General features: G+C 36.9%; 2 protein-coding genes across 6 annotated transcripts in view; one reads left to right on the top strand and one right to left on the bottom strand.

The window, feature by feature from the left end:
* The window catches only part of ARL5B (ARF like GTPase 5B), a 45,488-nt gene extending 42,382 nt beyond the window's left edge, over positions 1–3,106 (bottom strand). Inside the window, exon 1 of one of the 3 annotated variants that reach the window (XR_014028446.1) lies at positions 2,359–3,106. Coding sequence is in view for 2 of the 3 variants with exons in the window: in XM_081343530.1 (XP_081199656.1) it covers positions 2,359–2,521 (163 nt within the window). In the remaining variant the exon portion in view is untranslated. The remainder of the gene's footprint in view (positions 1–2,358) is intronic. The other 2 variants (XM_081343530.1, XM_081343529.1) reach the window with 2 other exon arrangements.
* A 43-nt stretch (positions 3,107–3,149) lies between these two features.
* NSUN6 (NOP2/Sun RNA methyltransferase 6) overlaps positions 3,150–25,700 on the top strand; it is a 28,039-nt gene continuing 5,488 nt past the window's right edge. Inside the window, exons 1-9 of one of the 3 annotated variants that reach the window (XM_081343526.1) lie at positions 3,150–3,235; positions 8,783–8,894; positions 12,328–12,483; positions 14,304–14,383; positions 15,665–15,774; positions 16,623–16,776; positions 19,977–20,058; positions 21,953–22,072; positions 24,641–24,785. In XM_081343526.1, the coding sequence (XP_081199652.1) occupies positions 8,820–8,894; positions 12,328–12,483; positions 14,304–14,383; positions 15,665–15,774; positions 16,623–16,776; positions 19,977–20,058; positions 21,953–22,072; positions 24,641–24,785 (922 nt within the window). In that variant the 5' untranslated portion in view covers positions 3,150–3,235; positions 8,783–8,819. Of the gene's footprint in view, positions 3,236–3,871; positions 3,943–8,782; positions 8,895–12,327; positions 12,484–14,303; positions 14,384–15,664; positions 15,775–16,622; positions 16,777–19,976; positions 20,059–21,952; positions 22,073–24,640; positions 24,786–25,700 lie in introns of those variants that run through there. The other 2 variants (XM_081343527.1, XM_081343528.1) reach the window with 2 other exon arrangements.

Here is a 25,700-nt window from a genome sequence, read left to right on the forward strand (position 1 = left end):
TTCTGTAAAAGCAAAATATATGGGAGTGACAGGCTATCACGGAACATATGCTCTACCGTAGCTCATCTCCGCAGAAAGTAGAAATGGCTTTCAATTTACTCTGCCTTCCAGTTATGTTAGAATCATTATCCAGTGCTTCCCAAACTTGGCAACAGTTGCAAAATACTGAATTAAACTCATTGACTGGTTTTCATCCTATTGGAAATAACAAACACATTTGATGGGCAGCAGATTGGGCAATCTCTTATCTATTGTTAAATAAATAATATGCCTGGCTTTGCCAAACTACACTTTGCAGGCTCCTTTCCTGTGGGCTGTGACTGCTGGACATTTAGTCCACAACATTTGCAAAGCCATGATCTACAAATGTACCAACCCTTCCATTTTTAGATTCAATATCTAAAGTTTAAAGATATTTTAATGCGCTCAAATTCTATTCACAATGAGTAGTCCAGATTTAGTATGTCTGATTATATATAGATGTAATGTTGTACTGATCCATTATCCAATCTAAATCATCTAAAGAGCAAGTAAAAATGTAAACCATTAAATTAATACTGTACTTCATGTTTATGGAAAGTATACTTAATGACAAAGATATGAAGGTGTGTTCTTGGGCTAAAGAGTAAAAATAATTGGATAGAATGAATGGAACTAAAGGTTAATCCTAAAGTGGCAGCCATAGAAAATTTAAATTAAATTGATATTCTCAAATTTTGCAAATTGTCGAACCCCACACTTGAAAATCAGTTTGGGTCAACTTATCAAATAAAAGTAAGGCTTAGGATTGTGCCAGAAATGTATTTTTTTAATTTTAATGACTAATTATTGATCATAATTATCTAAAACTACGACAGAATCTTAGAACTATTTGTGCAGTTTCCTTCCAGCTGACATTTTAGTTTGCTAGCTCTGACAAAAAAACTCCACTGAAACTGTTTTTCTAGAGAAACAAAAACCCTTGTGAAATCAAAAGATACATATCTTTCCGTATACAATTACTAGCATGACTTAGGCTTACTTTATCAGCCCTAATGGTAGAATAGTCATTGTTGTTTTCTTGTGCTAACCTACAAACCATTTCCGTTTTGAAAATCTAGATTTAAAATAGCCAATAAAATTTCCCTTAGATCACGGGTGTTAAACTGCTGGCCCATGGGCCGGATGCGTCATTTGGAAGCTGCCTCCACCCCATTGCCGGCAATGGCAAAACCATCCCGATACGTTGCACGATGTCATGTGATGTCGCGGTTTGACATGTCTGCCTTAGATGTACACTTCTACAGATACACTAATGCACAAATGGGATATATACATGTAGTTCTAGAGCCTGACTATATTGCACTTGACTACTTAAAGCTACATCAAGATTTAATCGCTGTGGGATAAGAGTACCATGGAGTCCCCCATATGCCCCAATATCTGCCCCATATACATATAAGTTTTTGAAAAACTGTAAAGTTTGCTCAGTGATAATCTTTAATCTGATTATAGTGACTGACTATCTTCCTGGCCAACAAATGAGTTAGAAGAGTTCAGGGAGTTATAAATCTGAAGACTAGCAATACCTGGAGAACCACAACTTCATTCCTATATGAGATATGTGTGTTTGCCAGATTTAATTGTACAACATAAAGTGTGAAATTGGAGATCCTTTTTTTGGGAGGGGGGACTCTGCAGGCTGTATGCTGTTTATACTAGTGGGGAAAATCATCATCCTGTACTAGTTGGAAGCAATAGCAAAAGCACTTGGACTTATTATTCTGCCCATAACGCTTTACCACACTCTCTGGGAGGTTTACAATGTCAGCATATTGCCCCCAACATTTTGGGTCCTCATTTTTCTGACCTCAGAAGAATGAAATGCTGAGTTAACCTTGAGCCCATTAAGATCAAACTCCAGGCTCTGGACAGAATTTGCCCACAATACGCATTATAACCGCTGTGCCATCAGGGCTCCTTAGCATTTGAAGGGTTATAGTATTCTCACTTCCACAAACATATCATTCAAATATCATTTTTTCTATAGAAACCTCTATTACAACAAATAACACCACTGAGTCACAGCCATTCATTCTCATCATTTACACAAATCTATTCTTATTTGAAGTATAATGGAGAAGTGAAATATTGGTCTCCGCTTTAGGAATTAAATGCATGGGCAGGGCGAGTACTGTATCTATTTCAGGAAGTTGATTATGTTAACCAATACATGTAAGACTAATTGCAAAAAGCTAAAAAGATTATGGGCTTGATTCAACAGTTGGGCACATCAAAGAAAACATACTGGAGATGTCATTGTGGTTGCTGGCTGTCAAATGTGATTCCTCAAGGCAGAATCACATGCCTAAAACTTACCTGGAAAATAGCTTGAAAAGACCCACGGGCCAGGCTTATATATCTCAGATGCAAAAATCCAAAAGACCATTAGATGGGAGAAAAGAACTTTTGCCAGAAGACAGTCTTTTGCTGGATTTCTGCAGCCCAGATTCAGGATGCCTATCTTGTTATGGGCAAACATCCTTCCACAACAGATTTATTGATTAGGTGTAATAAAGTCACTGACTCCTAGCAAGTATGTAGATAGATTTTCTCCATGATGATCTGTCCCTAACTTGGTCCAACTCTTCCAATGGTGCATCCATCGCCATTGTAATGAAATCCAGCTACCTTCCTGCTAGTTTCTTCTTTCCTTTTGTCTACAACAGAGCCACCAAACCTCCAATATAAACGGCAAGGTGAGGCTTTTTTGCGAAAGACATGCAAATGAGAGGGTTGTACATAAAAATGGTAGGCCACGCTCTTCTTCAAAAACAATCTTTTAAATGGACACAAAATGAATCCTGTTCTGTAGCTTGGTGACTGCTCCCCTACTATCACCGTGCTTGCCTACAATCAATCCAACCAGAGAAGAAACAACAGATGCTGGCATTCCTCCAGTTGAAGCACTCCAGGGACTCAATTTCCCAGAATTCTCCGTCAGCCTGGCCATTGGGAATACTGCAATTCCCAATCCTAATGCTTTTCAGGGGCGCCAGGTTCTCAAAACGCCTCATGAGTCTCAGCCCAGCTTGATGCCCAGTGGCGCATGCCAAGTTTCCGCCGCGCCTCTCCCTCCGCCTTAGGAGGGAGGCGGTAACAGCGACCCTGGTAGGAGTTCCTTTAGTTCCCCGGATGAGGCCGAGCGGGGTGGCCGGAAGAAGGATAGCAGAAGGTAGGATCGAAGAACCATGAGGTGAGGAACAGAAAACGTCTACTCCGTCCTCGGACTCTCGGACAACTTTTTCCAAATTGCCGGCTGGGAATTCTGGGAATTGTAGTTCCGGTGCATTAGGGGAAACCTGGGCGCTCGTCAGCAGAGGGCGCCCAGGTTATTACATTCCTGGGTTGGAACCTAATGGGTCTGGTCACTGAGACCTATTCAAAAATGGCCGCCCTTTCTTTCCGCCCTATCTCCCCCCCTCCCCGGAACCAGGACACGCTTCCGGTAGTAGTGTTGCGTCAGTTCGGAGGAGTAAAATTTTGCTCCTTGGAAAAACGGAAAAAAGGTTGCGTGGCTTCTCCTATTTGTTGGGCTGGGTACAACTCGCAAAATACTCCACCCGTCCCTGGTCATATGGATTATAGGGATGGAAACTCAGCATTCTTGATGGGTTTTAAAATAGGTCTCAGCAGTCTCTGTTAATTGGATTAGTCACGAAGAGGATGATTCCTCAAAATAGCATCTTAGGAAGGGTGGGGATTTTATTCAGCAAACCTGGAGGACGCCAGGGTCGGCAAGGCTGCATAAAAGGGTAGTTCTAAATTTGTGGGGTGGGGGAAATAGATTTAAGCCACCAATCATAAATTTTTGGAGTACATCATTTTGGGTTCAGTCATTTCCTTATGTCTCTGCATCCTATGGCTGCTATTGGCCTGAAATGAAGAAATGTTTTATTTGAAGTGAGTGATAGAAATACAAAGAATAAATAAATAGCGTAATTAAATAAGGATTAGTGTTATTAAGGAGAGATGGCTGGCTGTTTTCCCTTACTTTTAGCCAAGTTCTCTTTTACAACATTCATAAAGAGTAAGGCAGATGTTTCAGAAAGGCCAGGTAAGACTTGGGTATCCATACAATCATAGGTTGGAAGGAACCTTGGAGGCTCTGTAGGACAGTGTATCTCTAATTTGGGGCAGTCCTTTTCAACTTTTTTTGGCCTGGCAAATTATGTATTTATTATTTTTATAAAAAATTCAAGGTGGCAAACATACTTGATTCTCTTTCCTCTTCTTTTCCCTTCAACAACCCTCAGAGATGGGTTGGGCTGAGATAGTGACTGGTCTAAATGTTAACAAATTATATTATTACAAAATATAATTACAGCCACTGAAGAGAGGAAAATGGACTGGTCTATTTTAAAAAAATGGGGGTTGTGTCTGACAGCCAGTTACAAAACACCAGTTATAAAAAGGTGATGTGCCTTCTTAGTAAAGCATCCTCTAATTCTGCTTATTTTTGTTGTTTTATTCTTAAAACATTTTACGTTTTAAGTGAGCCTGGGGATCAAGCAGCTGCCAAATGAAATATTTGCAAGCTCTCTTGTACACCAGGATACTGTTGTGATACTGGCAGTACGTGAATGTTTAAAATAATATAAGACATCAATTTCAGTTTTCTGCATTACAGTAGCAGAAAGAAGACTATTATCTCTTACAGCTAATGGTGTTTTTTAATGTTGCTAATTAAAAGAGGCTATATTCTGTAAAAAAATGAAAGTTGCCTTAAATAAGTGAGTAATGTTTGCCTTGTTAATTTCAAGTAACTGAAAGTTTGAAAGCAAAGCAATAGAAAACCTAATTAGCTATGTATTGTGTAATAAGACTCTGTAGTAGCAAGAAATCTTTGACAAGCAGAAAATCATTATTTTTAACTATTTTGGAGTAATAATTCACCTATCAAAATCTGGAAAACAGCAAATGAATAGTAATATTGTCATACTGGCTTCAGATCTATGAAAGATCATTTATGCTTGAGTTGGCACTCTTTGTTCAAACTCTACATTTGAACTGTTACTAAAAAGTGAATATTATATGTAGAATTTATTCCTTGTATTCTGCATTTGAAATAATCTAATAAAACTTTTGAAGTAAGCTAATACTTTCATAGTTTTGTTTGCATGTTATTGATGGTCAGCTACTTATTTAAGTCTATGATTCTTTAAAAACTTACAAGATTCTTTTGAAAGGCATTGGGCTTCTGTAAAGTTTGTATACAAGAGATGCCAGTACACTTTATTGCTCAAAAAAAGCCAGCCCTCATTTGTAGGCAGATTATTCTGAATAAAAACTGAGGAGTATAATAGGTTATGTTCAACAATACTAATTTTCTTGTCTATATGGAATATCAAGACTGATCTCAATAGAATTGTAGAAGCAGAATTAGGAAAATAATATTCTGAACAGTTTGTTAAACTGGCCCTAGCATTCACTTTTATAACCATCTGAGGTTTATAGTGTAACATGGATAGTGCCAGTATCAGAATATGAACCCTTTGAAGTAGGCCAGATCAAGAAACAAACAGTGCAGACATGCCAGAAATACTCCTTTATTATTGTAGGGAATATCATGTCCAAAATTTTCAATGTCTCTAAGGACAACGGGTGGGCTATTCTGAGTTTCTCCCACTCTTTCTACATTCCCAGGACTAAACAATCATTCCATTTTTCTCACCTCTTCAAGGAGCATCATAGAGAAGTAGACCTTTTATAATTGCATCCTGTCTAAACTCTGCAAAGAGCCACTCAGAAAAGGCCCTTGGAAGACAAAAATTAGGAACCTGGTGAATAATGTCATCTAGGTAGTCCTCAATTTGTGATTACAATTCAGCCCAAAATTACTGATCCTAAAGCAGAACAGTTGTTAAGTGAGTTTTGCCCCATTTTACAACCTTTCTTGCCACAAGTGAATCACTGCAGTTGTTAAGTTAGTAACAAGGCTGTTAAGTGTGTCTGATTTCCCCATTGACTTTGCTTGTCAGAAGGTTGCAAAATATGATCACATGACCCCAGGACACTGCAACCATCAGAAATATGAGCCAGTTGCCAAATTTTGATCACATGACCGTAGTTATAAGTGAAAAATGGTCGTCACTTTTTTCAATGCTGTTGTAACTTTGAATAGTCATTAAACAAATGGTTTTAAGTCAATTACCTATATTGCTTTCCCAACCTGTGGCCTGTGAGATGTAGTATATTGGACTTATCCATAGTCAAGTTGGTGGAAGCTACTGTAATAGTTATTCCAACCAAAGAACAATGCCACACTACATGTCATATCCTTGAAAGGGACATATCCCAAGGCTTGAAATGTAGTCGGATGCCATTCCATTTCATTTCAAGAGATGGAAGAGGTCATCTCTTAATTATAATTGTGTTCTCAGTTACATAGCACTGAGGAGACTAAACAGTTACCCGATTATGACATAAACTACCATGTATACAATTGAAATCCCCAATTTTTCATCCTCCACTTCTAGAACTTGAAATTCTAGTACTGTATACTGAGTAATGATTATACTGGTTGGAGAATTATGGAACTGAAATCCACACATCTGGAGGATTAACAGATTGGGAAGAGAGCAGTAAGGAGAGACGATCGTAACTAATTGCTCCAATTCGCAGCTTAGGCGCTAAAAGGAGAGTCAGTTTGGTCTAGTGGTTAAGAAACCAGGCTTAAAACTTGGAGATCTGACTTAGTCATGAAAACCAGCTGGGTGATGTTGGCTCTGAGTTTGAACTGAAGAAGTTTCTTGGATGAGAAGCAAAACATTTTCAAAGAAGAAAACTAAGGAAGTCCAGTTGCCTTTTGAAAAGCACACCTTTGGGAATTTACAGGTTTGTTGTGGAGGAAATAGGAGGAAGATGTGTTGGATATGTTCGCTGCCTTGAGTTATTTGTAAAAATAATAAAGGCAGGATTGTTGTTGTTAGTTGCGAAGTCGTGTCCGACTCATCGTGAACCTATGGACAACGTTCCTCCAGGCCTTCCTGTCCTCTACCATCTTCTGGAGTCCATTTAAGCTCACGCCTACTGCTTCTTTGACTCCATCCAGCCACCTCATTCTCTGTCGTCCCTTTCTTCTCTTGCCCTCAACCTTTCCCAGCATGAGGCTCTTCTCCAGTGAGTCCTTCCTTCTCATTAGGTGGCCAAAGTATTTGAGTTTTAGCTTCAGGATCTGGCCTTCTAAAGAGCAGTCAGGGTTGATCTCTAGGACTGACCGGTTTGATCGCCTTGCAGTCCAAGGGACTCGCAGGAGTCTTCTCCAGCACCACAGTTCAAAGGCCTCAATTCTTTGGCGCTCAGCCTTTTTTATGGCCCAACTTTCACTGCCATACATTGCAACTGGGAAGACCATAGCCTTGACTATACGCACTTTTGTTGACAGGGTGATGTCTCTGCTTTTTAGTGTGTTGTCTTGATTTGCCATGGCTTTCCTCCCGAGGAGCAAGCGTCTTTTAATTTCTTGGCTACAGTCCCCATCTGCAGTGTTCTTGGCCCCAGGAAAATAAAATCTGTCACTACCTCCATTTCTTCCCCATCTATTTGCCAGGAATTGAGAGGGCCAGATGCCATGATCTTGGTTTTCTTAATGTTTAGTTTCAACCCAAGTTTTGCACTCTCCTTCTTCACTCGCAACAAGAGGGTCTTTAGTTCCTCTTCACTTTCTGCCATTAGAGTGGTATCATCTGCAAAAAGGCAGGATACAAATAAATAAAAACATTGAGATATAATTGAAAAAGGATTTCATTTTTTGCAGAGCTCATAACCAAATACTGCCTGAAAGCACTGCATGGACATTAAGCATTATTTTTAAACATTGTAAGAAGAGTCAAGCACCAGGGGATTGGTACAATTTTTTTTAGCAATAGTTAACTGTAAAACTAAAGATTAACAACTCGCCATTCCTCATCTAATTTCATGCTATGTGATTTCAGTTGCCAGCTTCAGAGATAAAAAGCAAGTAAATCTGCAGTTTTAGTAGCAAATGATTTGGGGAAATAGGGTTGGGGTTTTGGCTCATCACATATTCCTTTTCAAACTTTTCAGAAGAACTAGCTTTATTGATTAGTCTAAATTTAACCAGTTAGAAGTAAATTCCATCTTGTGGGCTTGTTTGCATAGAAAGGCAGTATGTAAAATAAATAGTTAAATAAAAATCAAGATATTCCATTGAGTTCAACACGCTTCTAGGCATGTCAAAGAAATTATAATATTTTGAATGTCATTGGGCAGAAAATCAAAATATAAATATAGTTATTTAATAATAGAGATTGTTATGTTACTTTCATAAATGGTGTTATACCATCCTATATATTGTGTAATCATCAGGTCATCATATGAAATAAAAATTTATTAAATTTTAAACAGTTTCATCATTCTTTTACTGAGAATTAAGTATCAAATTCAATTCATATTGAGTTTAATCATGGTTTACTGAGTAAGCACCACTGGATAGATACACAATACACCAAATCATAAATCATGGTTAAAAACTACAATAGATATTTACAATATGCTAAATTAAAATCACACAACCATATTCTGGCCTCATATGTGAAATGATTTTTTTAAATAAAAGAACATGATCTATTGATGGACAGACAATTACATTTCTTCAGTAGGCCTTCTGATATAACCATATTTACTGTCTCTGTGAAGAATTCATTAACATCTGTTTTTGTTTTAAGCTTATACATATTAAAAGCACATATCTGATGAAATGATACATTGTTTATTGCAGATGTTTCCCTGAGAAAAAAGGAAAATAGATTGGAGCTATGTCTATTTTCTGCAAAATCTTACTGAAACCAGAGGTTGAGGAATATCTCAGGGCTACATTTCAAAATGCTGAGGTAAGCTTTATTTTGGTTGATTAAAATACAATGCACCAAGAAAAATTAGGTTTCAGTTATCAGGATGCTAACCTGTAAACTTAATTCATAATACTGGCTTGTATTGTACTGACAAAGTATTTAGTTTTCTATTACAATTCTGTGCAGCTCTCTATATGGTTGGGGAAAAAAATAAAGTGTTACATTTTTATAATTACTGCATTCTTCTTCAGGGCTTACTGGGTTATCAGGCCATTGCATTGGCAATATGTCAAAATGGACTGATATTGTCCAAATGATGGCATTACAGATCATTAAATATGGACGGTGTCTCTGAATACACTGATGTTGTTTCTAGAGTTAATATGTGTCACACTATCCATTTTAAATGATAGTGATTTTATTTTAATTTAATATTTATTACAAGGTGAAATCTAAATATTCAGAATAAATATATAGAATTACCATTTACTTAAAGTATAACATCTTCAAACACCGGGATGGATAAAAAACAGTCGTTTATTGCTAAAAGATCATAATAAGCAATAAAAAGTAACCATTTAAAGCATACAGTATCTACCTAATCTAAGATTTCGCTGGTCCTCTGCCAGCGTCATCAGAGAAAGCATTGAAGGTTTGAAAAACCGTTGGCAAGCCTGTTTGGTTCCATGCTCTGCTCGTTGGCCATGTGATGGACCTTGCTCTAGCCAATCGTGATTGTTCTGACTGTCTCACATCGCTTCCCTTGCAATCCGGTCTTACTGTCCCTTTTTTAATCTTTCTCCTCCCTATCTGTTTCGGTTTGACTACCTTAACTGATCTTGTTTTCTTTTGTTGTTCCTCATCCAATGTTATAGCTGTTGGTATTTGTATTTCCTTGTTCTCTGTGTCCTCCTTCTCTACCCTCCTTGCTTGTGATTGGCCATTCTGTGCTATGCCTGGGTTTCCTTCTTGACTCCCTTCAGTGATTTCTGCAAACAGCTCCTCGCCCCGATTCACTTGCACGTATGACTTTCTCTCAGTGCTTATCCACTGAACTTTATCTGATCCCTGGACTAGCCACCCCAATGTTTTTTGTTTATTCATATGCTGCCCTTGCTTTCTACTATCTGATTTAGTTGATCTTGCTGTATTTGGAGTTCTTTGTGTGTTGGTGTGTATGTGTGTTGCAGCACTCTCTTTCCTTGGTTTGTCCATATCTGTTCAATTGGGGTTGTCTTCAGATCATTCCTTGTCTTCTCGGCTAGTTGCATGATCGGTATCTTCTTTTTTGTATGAGTCGCGTTATCCTCTGTTTGCTGTATTTCTTTCGATGGGTCACGCGTTTGCTGGCCTTGGGATGGTCACTTTCTTCTGTTCATTATGCCTGTCCGTCCATCCATTCCTGTTAACCTCCTGTCTTCCGGGTGCTCTCCATCTGTTTGTGCGTGCGCGTGATGTTGTCTTCTCTTCCCTCACTCTATCCACCTCTGATCTTCGGGAGTTATTGCATGATTGTTTGTCGTCTGTTCCTGTTTTCCGGGCTTGGTGGGTTGTTGTGTTTTTGATATCTCTTCCGGTGTCCTGGTTGTCCAACTTTGATTTCTTTTGGTTTCTCTCCTTTTTATCGCGGGTAGATCGTTCTGCTGCTGTTGATGTGCTTTTAATGCCTGGTCGGCGGGTGGCAATTCTGTGTGGTGATTAATTGTAAATTTATCTGAGAACCAGGCTTCCTTAAGTAATCTGCCTCCTTTGCAGGTGTCTTGGGCAATAGTCTGTGCCCCTGCAAAGTCGAAGGAGTGGTTGTTATTGACCATATGCGTCCATATTTGTGAATATTGTTCATTCTTTTTATGGCAAGCTTATGTTCATGGATTCTTGTCTTTAGTTGTTTGGATGTTTCTCCGATATAGCTATATTGGCAGTCATTGCATCTCACCCTATAGATTACTGATGATTTTTCTTTTCAGATAGTTGTTCTTTTAGGTGCATCAACTTGGTACGGAGTGTCTGGTTTGGCCAGTGTGCCACATTAATGTTGTGTGGTGCCAATATTCTTGCCACTGCCTCTGAAACTTCATTTGTGTATGGAATTGTCATCCAAGTTGTATTTGCCAAGCCATTTTGTGTTAAACGTGGTTCTTGGTGCCTACTGTAATGCCAAATAAAATTTGTTGGGTAGCCGTTATGTCTGCATACCTGATATAGATGATCACGTTCCTTGTCCTTGGCTCTTTTTGTGTTACAGTGTGTGTCTAAACATTTGAATAAAGTTCGGATACAGGAGATCTTCTGGGATGTGGGGTGATTACTTTTATAATTTAGCATCCTATCTGTGTGTGTCCCTTTTCTGTAAACGAGTGTGTGGAGGGTGCCGTTTGTTTGGCATATGGTAAATGAGGCAGGGAGGAATACCCAGGGCTAGTCTAAGGAAGAACATTTCTGGAAGAAGAAGACAAATATTTAATGTCAGATACTACAGCCGAGAGGTAAAATTTTATTTGTCAGAATATAATGAGGTATCTTTTTCTTCAAGCTGCTTATGTTTTAAGATAAAATATATTGATGCTAAAGAAGTTAAACAATAATATTACAGGTAGTTCTTGACTTACAACAGTTCATTTAGTCACTTTTCAAAGTTACAATGCAATGGAAAAAATAACACGTCCATTCTTCACACTTATGACCATTGCAGCATCCCCATGGTCACATGATCAAAATTTGGATGCTTGGCAACTGACTCATATTTATGATGATTCTCACCGGAAAAACTTTTATGATGATTGCAGTGTGTTGGTATCATGTGATCAGCTTTTTCAACCTTCTGACAAGCAAAGTCAATGGAGAATCCAGATTCATTTGATAACCATGACAATTGCAATGATTCACTTAACAACAGAGGCAAGAAAAATTGTAAAATGGGCAAAACTCACTTAACAAATGTTTCACTTAGCAACATAAATTTTGGGTTCAATTGTGGTCATCAGTCAAGGACTATCTGTACTTTATAACTTAACATAGCAAGCATATGGTGGATTTCATTATTATTTTCATGATATCTTTATATGTGTACAGCTGGATTTATTTAATTTAATATAAAATAAAAATATTTTCAATTCTTTTGCCCACATACTCCCAGTAAAGCCAACTCTGTAATAGTTAACATGAAGTAACAATAGAATCATTAGTTAAAATGAATATAACTACCAACAATTTACAATAAAATCATTCTGTCATGATTGTGAAACATCAAATGAACTTCAAGAAGAAAATTGTACTTTATAAATCCTATCTTTATCTCAATAAATTGATTATAACTTGTCCCAAATCTTTTTAACTTATAAATAGGTTAACTTACTTATTTAAATTTATGTTAAATATTATAAGAAAGTAACTTATAAATCTAGAATACTGTGATTATACCATAAAATGCTATTATTCTTGATTAAATCTCTTTATTTACTTTTATTTTAAGATTACAACATCTATTGGTCCACTGAAAGCAGAAAAGAAATATGAGTTGTTGTTAAATAACTTAGCGCATCCACCAGCTTTTACCAGCGTTCGAGTAAACACACATTTGGCTTCTGTAGAATATGTAAGACATCTGCTTTCCAATGAGATCCAAAAGGTCAGTACTTTACTTCCTTGCTTTACTTCCTTGCTCATCTACTTATCAGTTAGTTGAGGATATAGGTAGTCCTTAACTTATGATCACAATTGAGGCTGGAATTTCTGCCATAAGTCATTGTGGTTGCAAGTTAAGTCAGAGCAATTTTATGACATTTTTATGGTTGTCGTTCAGCAAATCATTGCAGTTGTTAAGCATACAGTCATTAAGTGAATCCAGTTTCCCCAGTGGATTATTTTTACTATAAATTGATGACTCCAGGATGTTGCAGATGATCTAAAGGCAAGCAATTGCCAAGCATCCAAATTGTGATCATATTGTGTGATCAAATCATATCATTGGGACAGTGGAACAATTGCAAGTCTTTTTTCCCCCTGTAATTTTGAACCATAGTTAAACAACAATCCTAGGTTGAGGACTATCAGTAACTAGGGGTGCTGCATATAAAATAAAGCAAAATTATAGGATACAATATTAATAGAAATAATTAAAAATAATTGCAATTGCCAATGTTTTTATTTATAAGCTTTGTTGAAATATTGGTATAAGTTTGGATTTCAAAAAATCAGGCAGACATTGTATTGCTGGTATAGCCTGTAAGAAATTAAATTAATTGCGTATAAATTAGAGTGAGAGAAAGCAAGAGAAGTAGTAAAGTGATGATTTAGACTATCTTGGGCTCTAAAACCCTGCTATGGCATGCTGAGGCAGGTAAGAAATGGAATTAGATTTTACCATTGATTTAAAAAAAAACAACCTGTTACGGCTCATAAAGCAAAATTGGCTTTGCTCAGCCTGTTATGCTTGATAAACCTAATTCAGGGGCTACTCAGCAGACCAAAGAGGCATTGAATTTATAATTATTTTTCTCCAGCTCCAGAATACCTTACTTCAAGGCCTAAATCTACTAGTGTAGCCCAATGTGTCCCTCTGATTCAAGGCTGGGATCTAAAATATCACCTCAGAACTTTTTTTCCTTCTTTTTAAAAGAATGATCCTTATCTTTGTTTCAGAGAACATTTGTTCTGTATTATCTGATCTTCAAAGCAGATGGTTATGTAATGCTGCTATATATGCCTTGGTAAATCCTGTTTGTTTCTCTAGAGATAAATAAATAATGGACATTTCAGCATCTAGAGGGAGTCAGTGCATAACAAGGATATGTTTAGAATCAGCTTATGCTAAAGTTTTCCTTAGTAGGCTAGCATACAATGAACAGGGAAAATAATTGTGGGTTTTTTTTAAAAAAAGAAATGCAACTACATTATTGCTTGCATTCCCTTCCATTATCATGCATTGTTCATTTTGGTGTTAGATATAAGTGGATCATTAAACTTATCCTAAATGAAGCTACTCAGGAGCATGCTATTTCTGTGCTTGCTTATAATGTAAGAGCAAATCATTCCTTCAGCTATTACTGAAATGACCTAGAATGTGTTATAAAGCCCCGTGTTTCAGATACCCTTATGCACTGTGTGAATTTCTGTAGAGAGGAACTTTGTCCAAATAGGTATTTTCACAGATGCATTGGGCAAATCTCCACAGTTAAATTCCATTTGTAAACCTACTTATTTTTGGTAGGATCTGAAGCAGATTAATGAATGTATCCTTGAATTCTGAAAGGAGGCATGTCATTGCAAGTTGTACAGTGGTGATATCCACTGGGGGGATCAAAATCTGCATGATACTGACTCTCTTGCAGACACTGATATTATATACACTACAGTCTCTACTTATTTGATCATAAATATTCCTGTCTACTGAAAATGTTTAGAGATTATGAATATTATAACTATAATGTACTTGTCTTCAATTTACAGCAACATGAAAGTTTTAGTGTTCCAGTTCTACAACATCCAGAACTTCCTGACATCTTACTTATTCCTGTTATTGGACCCAGGTTTGTGTTCTTTTGTTTGTGTGTGTGTGTATGGGTTGGTTAGTCAAGCATTGATAGACTAATCCCGAGTTTGAATATACAGATGATACATTAAAAGATGTCTATTATCGCTGCTTATCAATATGGAATTAATAATAACATATTCATTTAAATCATAATTTAATATGAAGGAGATGAACTGTAGCACACCTGAGCTTATGTGTTTGTCCTCCATGGATGATCTCTCACATTTCTTTGATAAAATCTGATAAGCAGTTTCAAGCAGGCCAGATTCACACCATGATTTACATAGCTTTTGCATGCTCAGACAAAAGATAAGCCAGAAATAAGCTCACAGTATTGGAAATATTTTTATCCTATTCAAAACAGGTATTTATTTATCAATAACTTGGGTTTCTTTGATAATTATCTCTCTACTGGAGAATGAAAGAAAGCATAACTGAAATTTCTTTCCCTAGAACGTCAGTTTTAATATTTAATATTTATTATACCTGCCTGCTGTGATAAATGATGGGGAAAATGGCAATTACTAGTAATTTGCAGAGCTTTGGATTGGATTGTGAAGAAGTGCTTCAGAACACAAAGGACCATCCAGTCATTAAAGCACTTCAATCTTTTTATAGGATTACTTGACTGTCATATAGAGATTCTGCAAACAGATTTAGCTGCTGTAATAAGTCTCAGATGCTGTGTTTGTTTTACTATGTGTTTTGAAGCAGCAGTCCCCAACCTTTCTGGTTCCACAGACCATTAGTTGGGGGGGGGGGGGCATGGTTTTGCATGCTCAATCTAAATTCCACACATGTGCAAATGAAGCTTCATGTGCTCGTCTGTTGCTTCTGCAGACTGGTTCCCCACAGGCTGAAGACTTGTACCAGTCCACAGCCCAGAAATTGGGGATCCCTGTTCTGAAGCATCTTCACTCAATGAAAACAGGAGCTCTATGTAGGCCTAATGGTTTTATTTCAGAAATCTAGAAACAGATTATATGATTAACTATCAATAATGTGTCCTATCTAATTGTTCTACTTTTTAAAGAACGCCTTAGTTTTATGAAACACATATTTACATTCTTTAATGTGGCTTTTACATAAAATTATAAGCTGCAACTTTGAAATTGAAAGGCTGTAAATGAAATTAAAAAGCTAGAAAGGAAATGCACTGTCAGTAAATAGGAAAAAAAACTTAGCTGTGGGTGGGAGTGGAATGTGGTCAAGTTAGCTTTTCTTTTGAATAATATTAATAAGCTAACTTTATTTAAGTATTATTGTTCTCTTGCAGAAAGGATCTGCAAAGATTGCCAAAAGAAGTTATTGTTGATGCACAGTGTGGAAGTGCGGTGCTTCGTGGAGCACATGTTTATGCTCCTGGGATTATATCTGCTTCAAAATGTAAGAGTGATTGTGTATGTTTAATAAATACTTTTTATTATGGTCATTGTCTAGAGTTGCAGACAAAAATAAATTAAAACTAAAGTAAAAACAAAATAAGATAAAATATTACAATGTGGGTGGGTTCATTAAAGTCTGCTTAATTTTACAGGTAGCATAACAAAATTCAAGGAGACTGATTCATACTGCTGTTTTCCCAGCTGTTTTAACTGGGAAAGAAGTTATAAGATGGGTCCTTTAGTCTTTATAGAGGATACAAGTAGCAGGAATGAGCTGTAGTTTCAACACCTCTAGCCCACAGGAGCACAGTCTCAAATTATAGAAGATTTTGGTTGTGTTTATAGTACATATATGTGTATATAGAAATTAGAAAACTGTTAACATATGCTTTTCCTTTGTTAATATACCTTTCATCTTGTGTTTTTTTTTTTTATATTTATATCCTGCTGTGATGATCCTGGGCAGCTAGGCTCCAAATTCTTTATCAGAGCTTTATCACGATCCCATTTTCATATCCTGCTTTAGATGACTGGTTCAGCCAAAATGTTCTATAGTCCCTCCCTTCCCCTTCTATACTCTGGTAGCCTATAATGTTAGAACATTAATATTTCTTGAGGATTAAACATTAGAATGTATTTCTTTAAAAGTTATGCAAAACATTGCCAACTTTACATCTGGAATAGCCATGAGTGATGTTTTTCCAGAGCTTATCTTGACTCAAGCACATTCTTTTAGACACATGGGGTTCAAGAATGTGGACTCACAAAATCCCCAGTGAATGTCTGGATCTGTGTTCTTAAGCCAAGGAGAACAAAACCCAAAGATGTCTCTCCCTCTTTTTCCCCCAGTCATGAAACCTGGCAGTGTGGTTTCTGTGTACTCTGATATTGAAGGGAAATGTAAAAGAGGAGCCAAAGAGTTTTCCGGGAATAAAGTTTTCATTGGAAATGGGATTTCAGAACTGAGCCGCAATGAAATATTTACTTCTAATGGCCCATTGAAGTAAGTCAGAAGTGTATAATTATGGTTGAAAATCTGTCCCAAATTGCTTATTTTAGTAGAAAACTACAGCTATTTGTAAGTCATCTCACTGTCCAACTAATTTTATTTTTTAACACACTGAAAGTATGTATACTTTAATCCAAATTTCTGTTGGGTTTATTTCTCCAATATTGAGGGTTTTCAACAAAACTTTTGAGTCTGAATCTGCCTGTTCTGAAATTCTGAAAAAAATATGGCACTGATGTTAAAATCCATGATGACACTTTTAGTAATACATATTTATCCTTTGATAAACACCTTTATAACTTTTTATGCTTTATGGAGTTGTCCTCGGTCTTCTTGGTTTCCAGTTTTGGTGTTCAAATATGAAAGATACCATTGCAAGAGGATATGGTTGGGTTTATCTTCTTTTTGATGAGCTTTCCAAAATGTTTGGATTGGTAATAGAGGATAAGGATGCTGAATTAAATTGCCTTTTGGTTTAAACATCAGTGCAAAAGTATGGATTTGGATTTAAGTTGAAAAGCTCCTTACTTAGTCAAAAAAATTATTCTTGGGTACCATCAGAAACTGAGAAATCTCACAGGAACTAGTTTTTGATAGTACTACAGGTTCATTAAGGACATGGCTAGATTAAACAATTATTAAAATTGTTTTATTTTTTATATTATTAAAATTAATAATTAAAAATGATGGTAGAGATGGAAGATTTTCTTTACCAGCAAACAATAAAGTTTGAATATTGTAAGGCCTGAATAAAAAAAGAGTCATATGATAGCCACTGTAGTAGGACAGTCAGATAAATTTATGGTAGCAAAAAATTGGAAGGCAGTTCATAAAAGCTTGTGCTTTTTAATAAAATGAGTTGGAAAAGGTGGTATTAAACTCTTTCCAGTGGTACCCAATTACTATTACATAACTGGTTAAATGGTTACACATTAATAAACATTTATAAAGATTATCAAAAGTTAAATATAGTTATTCACATATTATAGGTATTGAATTTATTCAGAATTTTTTTTTATTCAGTATGTAGCTCTGGAACAATTGTATTATTTGAAAAACTTTGGGACGTTCTTTACTTGAGTCATTCTATATTTTTCAACTAAATTAATAAATGTATCAGGAATAATCTGTGCCTCACTAATGACTATAATTAGATTGCAACAGTTCAGTCTGTTGCTATTTATGGTGTTCTGTCTATTCTGCCCAGTATGAAGCATTTACTCATGTTCATTGCAGTTATTTATCAATTTACATAAATTAACAACAATTAATTTGTACTCCCCCCTTTTTGCTTTCTTTTTTTTAATCTTAGAATATTGAACTATTCCATCAATATTGCCTTAAAACAACTTTCTTTGCAATAAGTGGTTATTTTCCTCTGACTTATTTTCTTGCAGATGTTTCATTACCCATACTAGGTAACATCAACAATGCTAGTCTGCAAGAAAGCATCTGCAAGAAAATAAGCAAGCTCAGAGAGTACCAACGATCCCTCACGTTAACCCTGAGCTACAAATATTCTCTTTTATTAATTTTCTCTCAGCTATGTCGATATCTTTAGTCTTGGAAAGTGGGACCACTCTGGGTGATTAAAAATTATAGTATTGATTTACCCTATATAACAATTATTTTCATGTTATATTATTGACTTGAAAATGACTTCCACAGAAATGTAAGAAGAGGTAGAAACAGTCTACAAAAAATAAGAATTAGGAATTTCCTTAGACCAGGGCTTTTCAACCTTTTCACCCATTGTACCACTTTTAGGATATGGCAACATCTGAGTACCACCAGTCATCTAGCAAGGTGTCAAAAACTTGATGACAAAAAAAGGAAAAAAGTGATGAAGTACAGGTAGTCCTCGACTTACAACAGTTCGCTTAGTGACTGTTCGAAGTTACAATGGCACTTTAAAAAGTGCCCCCCAAGCTACAGCTGAGCAAGACACCTGCCTTCCTGCCCGGTGGCGCTTTTCCTCCTGTCCGAGGTTTTCATTGTTCTGAGCACTTCTGTTGAGGATTGGCACTGGGGGTGGGGTGGGGCGGTGTTTGGTTCTTATTTCCACCCCTCTGCTGGATTGTTGCAGCAGGTTTTGGTCACTTCACATGACCCTGGGACACTGTGACCATCATAAATATGAATCAGTTGCCAAGCATCTGAATGTAAATCACAATACCCTGGAGATGCTGCAACATTCTAGCTGATTGGCGCTTCATCTGGGCTCAGCAGAAGCACCAGGATCAATACCGAGCTCCAGCTGGAGCCTGGCACTGATACTGGTGCTTCCACTGAGCCCTGACAGCCCCGAAGAAGCACTGATCCTGGTGCTTTTGCTGAGCCCTGACAGCCCCAAAGAAGCGCTGATCTTGGCACTTCCGCTGAGCCCTGACAGCCCAGAAGAAGCGCTGATCCTGGTGCTTCCGCTAAGCCCTGACAGCCCTGCAGCTCCAGCCATCCTTCGCTCAGGCTTGTGCGGTGCTGCCACTGGTTCAGCTCATTCCCCTCCCCTGCTACCACTTTTCTAGGATGGTCGCATACCATCTGCCAGGTGCCAATGTACCACAGGTGGTATGTGTACCACTGGTTGAAAAAGCCCTGCCTTAGAGGACTACAAATAGATATTGATCAGGAATTGATATGGATTCTAAGTAATGATAGTTTTAATCATCATCATTTTCATCACTGTCATTTGCACCCCACTTTTCTCTTAGAGCTCAAAGTAACTTTCCCAATCTTTACTCTGATTCTTAATGCTATATGGATCCTGTAGGTTTTATTAGGCTTAATGATACAGAAACAACATTTTTAGAAATCTCACAAGAATTTCCCTAGGGATTTTGAACAATATGTTGGTAAGAGCATTCAATACAATTATACTAATCAACCAACTAAACTGCAAGCCACATTCCTATGGAAGAAAATTATTTTGATATTATTAACAGTGACAGCAGTCTGTTTTGAATTAAGTCACACATAACAAACCCATTTGAGAGAAAAAAATTATACTAAGTTGAAAATATATGGATTCAAAAGGCTTATCCTCTAATTAATGTTCCTGAAAGTAAAAACAAAATGTGTTAAATTAATAGCATGTATTATCTGATAGCCCCTAATAAGTATTGTACATTTAAATAATGTCAAACTAGAAATGAGGAGCAGATAATTTATTCATGTTCCTGTGTTATGCCTTTCAGAGGGCTAGGAATAAAAATGACTGAACCAATTTACCATAGTCCCTCATTTGACAATATGTTATCCAGTTACATATTTTTACAGGTATGTTACATTAAAAATAAATGCTATTTTCTAAACATTAAGGTTTCAGTACATTCATGGGATCAAGTGTAGTGGCTGGATTTGCATACACTACTAAACCATAGACACTGCTTAGATATTATAGTGATATGGCTGAATTCCTACCTCATGCTGAGCCAGAAATACACAGGTCATGTAAATTAATAGAATTGAGTTTTGAATAAAAATCTTAATTTGAAATCCAAATGTATTTATGATCAGATTGTAGCAATTTTATATTTTATATATTTTATTGGGAGCAAGCTGGATTTCCATTTTCTATAGTGCTTCTTGTGAAATGCTGTAGTGTTTAGGATTTCTTTTTTCATTCCAGTTCAAGAATTCAGGAAAGCGTATCCAGTTCATTATGATGTTTTTTCCAAGGTTTACTTGCAGAAAACATCAGGTTTGGGAAGTCTACTTATCCAATCCTTGCTGTAAAAATCACTTTCTGGAGAAAAGTAGAATAAAGTATTTAATACATTGTTACTGTTGTGTCATTTGTACATATAAAGTAACAACAAGACATTTCCCAATTTATTGTGTTCCTATCTAAAGTACTATATTTCACAAGTAAAAGTCAGGTGTTAATTTTTTTTAAATATTAACCTCGCAATATAATCCAGCCACGTTTACTAAGAAGTTCATTTTCAGTATCAGTAAACCCTACTAAAATATTGTTGGTATAATATTTGAGTCTCTCAATACTTGGCATCCAACAGGATTTTGCTTCACATAATGTTACTTGTTTTAATGCTTTTAATTCAAAATGAATAGGAAGCACTCATCCTGCAAAAGATCAAGCATCACTCTTTTATTATTTCTAACAATTCCTCTGAGTCTCATCTAGCCTCTATAGGCAGACTTAGAAAATGAAAAAGGGGATGGGTGCATCCCAAGAGTTGGGATGGAAGTATGGTGAGGGAGGGAGGAAAAGAGGATAGAGAAAGAGAGGCGAGAGAATATGATGAGGAACTGAAGTAGCCATATTCCCCACATCAACGATTTTGTTCAGGTGCCTCTCTTATATGTTTAAATCCTCAGTTATGCCTACTCATATTTTATCTACCAGTTAAGAGCAAGAATATCTACCTGCCATAAGAAAACTGCTTGGATTTGGAACAATATACTTGTTTATTAAACATTAACAAGAGCCTTGGTGGAGCAGTGGGCTAATGCCTCCTTAAGTAACACCAGCTGCCGGCAATTAGTGCAGGTTCGCATCCCACCAGGCTCAAGGTTGACTCAGCCTTCCATCCTTCCGAGGTAGGTAAAATGAGGACCCAGATTGTCGAGGGCAATTAAGCTGACTTTGTAATAATGCCGCTTGGGGTGTGTGTGTGAAAGCCCTAATAAGCAGGCATATACATAGAATGAAGGCTACTGCTAAGCTTGTAAGCCGCCCTGAGTCTTCGGAGAAGGGCGGGATATAAATGGAATTAAAATAAATAAATAAATAAATAAAATTTATATCACTGCATCTTGAGAAACTCACAAGGTGAAATGTGACAGAGAAACACAATTACAGCTGCCCAACAAAGAGGAGCATTATACATTAAAAGCAATAAAATAAGGATAGGAGCTAACCCTAGGAGTCATATAGTCATCTACCTATCACAAGCTCTGAGGAAGAGAAAGTATTCATTTTAAAGAAATAGCTTTTCCTATCAAAAGATGCTTGGTTTTTTATATTTACAGTTTTTTCAGACAACCAAATAATTTTAATTTGGGACGATTATTTAGAGAATTAGAATAAGCATTCATGCACAGTTTAGATTCTTAGGAGAAGAAAGGTCAGGCATAGATTCAGAAAACTATTTCAGTATTTTTGTGATCTCTGGGTTATTAAAATATTTTTTACCACTTCCTTTGCTAGAATTTGCCTTCATCAATTGTGAGTTATGTTTTAAATCCTCAATCTGGACAGAGAGTCTTGGACATATGTGCTGCTCCTGGGGGCAAAACTACCCACCTTGCAGCATTAATGCATGATGAGGTAAGTCACCCTCTCTTTTTCTTTCTTTCTTTCTTTCTTTCTTTCTTTCTTTCTTTTTCTTTCTTTCTTTCTTTCTTTCTTTCTTTCTCTCTCTCTCTCTCTCTTCCTTTCTCCTTCCTTCCTTCCTTCCTTCCTTCCTTCCTTCCTTCCTTCCTTCCTTCCTTCCTTCCTTCCTTCCTTCCTTCCTTCCTTCCTTTCTTTCTTTCTTTCTTTCTTTCTTTCTTTCTTTCTTTCTTTCTTTCTTCAAAGAAGCTTGCTTGTATTTTACTAACATAGCTTATTTCACACAGTGGCTGAAATTCACAATTAATTCAAAATTGCATAGCATTCATACTTGAATTTTATGTATGTTTTCTAATCAAACAAGCTGTACAGACTTGCTAAAGGGACATTGATCTTGCCGAGTTACCACAAATCTGCTAATTCAAGCAATAAATTGCTAAGTGAAAATAGGTGCTTTTCTAACTTACGCCCAGAAATATGTGAGGTGTATGCATTTAATTAAAATTAAATGGGTTTAAATTCAGTTTCTGTCCTGATCAGTCTTTTTCTTCATTTTTGGAATGCAGCCGCATGCTTCTTAAGCACATGCTACCTAAAAGCCATAAATAGCCATCAGTTCTAAAATGTTTCTGGAATCTTACCTTTGAGAAAGAGTTGTCAGATTTTGACATAATACAAATTTAGCAAAAATTTATTGCAGTTAAAAATATCAGGAAACTAAGAACTTTCAAGTGGACAGTCCAATTAATTATGAGTTTATAGATTTGATGTATGAGACTTGGGGTGTAATCTGAGTTGAATTGGTGACTCTTGAAGAAGGCTACCTAGTTTAGTCATCTGTTTATTGGGCTGAGGTCCTTCCTAGGTTGTTAGTAGGAAAATTGTACTGTGGTAGTAGAGGAAGGGGGTGGTGCTATTGGCCTTGAATGAAATAGTAGAGCACCTCCTCCTTGAGACCATCCTTGGACCCAGCCATTTGGTTAACTATTGACTTGTCTCCAAATCTTCCCATTTTAGTTGCAGATGCCCTAGAAAAAAGTAGGTTATCTAGTACCGTATCAGGTTTCAGTATTTAGTATGGAATCATCCTTAGTTGGGCTTGTATGGAATCTGTGGCAGACCTGGATAGAGACGATTCTTTCTTGGGCTCCTTGATTTCATGGCACCTCTTTATATATTCAATCTTGGTATCCTTCTGGACTGCATTCAAAGATTAGCAGTTTGGAGCATTCTTTTATATAGTTTTCTTCCTACCTCCAGAGTCATTCTGGTTGGTGTTGGCTAAGGAGAATAAATTGTCCCCCAAGCACTCTTTTGTGGGATAACACAGGACTCGTCACTTTCTCCCCTCCTGCTCAAGATCTATAAGAAACCATTATGTGAGTTTATTGGCCAGTTCGGGGTCGTCTCATCAATATGCTAATGATATCAATTGATCCCAGGGCAATTAAGCTTGCCAAGGCTCTGTCTCAATGCTTGGACACTGTTGGGCCTGGATAGAGAGGAATATCAATAAACTTGATTCAAAACTATCAGGAGTGAATGTTTGTGAAAATCTGAATTTTCCATCTTTACCCTTGGATGGGATTACACTTTCTTATTCAAGGGTGATGTGCAATGTAGGGTTCCTCCTGGATTCACAGCTCCTACCTGATGGCAGCTTTGGCTAAGATAGCCTTTGAACATCATCTAGTAATCAGTTACATCCTTTCTGGGTGAAGACCCACATGGGTCTTCAGATGGTCATTCAAGCCCTAATCACTTCACAGCTTGATTATTGCAATGCATTTTACATGGGGCTGCCCTTGAAGATCACTTGGAAGATGCACATTGATATTCCCCTGTGATAACTACTTATGTAAGCTGTGCTGTTTGTCATATTTCTAATTATAATCCGGATGTAATGCTGTTACACTTACTGAACTATTTAGTTTTCCAGCATGGAGAAATTGCCAGCATGCAGAACACAATAATGAAACACTGAAATAATGTTCTACTTAACTAAAATGTTTTTATGTGGGGTTGCTGTTTTTATACATTAGCATTCCTAAATGTGCAGTTTTTTTCAAAAACAGCAAACTTAGTATATCCTACATTTGATGGTACAGATTGGATTGGAAAAATAATAATCTGAAACAGTAAAGACTGCAACTATTCAATGGGCCTCTGCACAGAGATTGTTAACATGGAAAAAATTACAGCTTGACATATGTTATAGTATTTGAATGAAATATATTACTTTGTTTTGGTGAAGTTAGTCATGAATAAACTGTAACATGCTATTAAGTAAAAAGTTGTTGCTTAAGAAATGAAGAATAGTGTGATGATTCTGAAATGGAGAAAGTTGCCACAAGTTTTTCAGATGCAGGCATCATAGCTGATTTGTGGTTCTTTGGGGCAATTTTTTCACAGATGTGTATTGAATCGGGGTTAAAACAATTATATTGTGTAAATCTGGTGCGTTATGTATTGCACTTTAGTTATTTGAAATTATGTGTATCAACCTCTATACTTTAGCAATTTTAACAGCTATGTCATTAAAAACTTTTAATTTTTAATTTTTAGGGGGAAGTGATAGCGCTGGACAAGATAGCAGACAGAGTGAAAAAGATTGAACAAAATGCTGCATTGTTAAATTTGAATTGTATTAAAGCTTTTTGTTATGATGGTACTAAGGCGCTTACTGATAGCAAATTAGAGGATGGGCAAGGTACTGTTACTTTTTAACTATTGTACATGGAATAATAGAGATTATCATATAAAGATTAATTTGAATTTGATTTGGATGGCACAATAAGGTACACTGAGTAAAATTGTACATGTAGTCCTTGCTTAACAAACCTAAGTGGGACTGGAATTTCTGTTGCCATATCTTACTGATAAGGTCAGTAAGCAAAGCATCACATAACTTCACTGAAACAGTAGTTCTGGTAGCAATAAAATTTAGAGTTATGTACCGTCCTATAGTGTTTTACAGCACTCTCTGTGCGGTTTACAATGTAAAGCATTATTTGCATATTCTCCCCAACAATCTGGGTCCTCATTTTACTGACCTCAGAAGAATGGAAGGTTGAATAAATCTTGAGCTCCATCAGGATTGAACTCTAGACTATGGGCAGATTTAGCCGCAATATTGCATTTTAACCACTACACCACTAGGTCTCCTGGTAGTCCAGCAATCTCAGGTTATTAGACTGAGGACTGTGTGCCATTAGGCAAGGGCATTACAGTTCACTGCTGGTCTTCATGCTGACTTGAGACCTTGGATGGGCACACCTCAGCAAGAGGAGGGAGACAAAGGGCAGCTGGAGGGACAGAGGGCAGCAGAGGTGGAGTACGGGGTAGCCAAAAGGGCAGAGATGGGAAAGGGGGTATAGGAAGCTGGGGGAATTGAAATGCATCTTGCAGTAATCAATGCTAATGGGCTGCCAAGCAATCAAATTTTGATCGCGACTGTAGGAATGCTGCAAGCTAACTTGGGAGAACTGGTCCTATCTATCATTTTCTTAGCAACATTATAACTTACAAATGATTGTTAAGTGAGGACTATCTGTATCAAAATTTCTGAAGCTTACTAGTTTCATAAGAACAACTCAGAGCACATATGATGTGGGAAAAGTGAGGA

The sequence above is a fragment of the Vipera berus genome (assembly GCF_964194415.1).
Source record: "Vipera berus genome assembly, chromosome: Z".
Lineage (NCBI taxonomy): Eukaryota > Metazoa > Chordata > Lepidosauria > Squamata > Viperidae > Vipera > Vipera berus.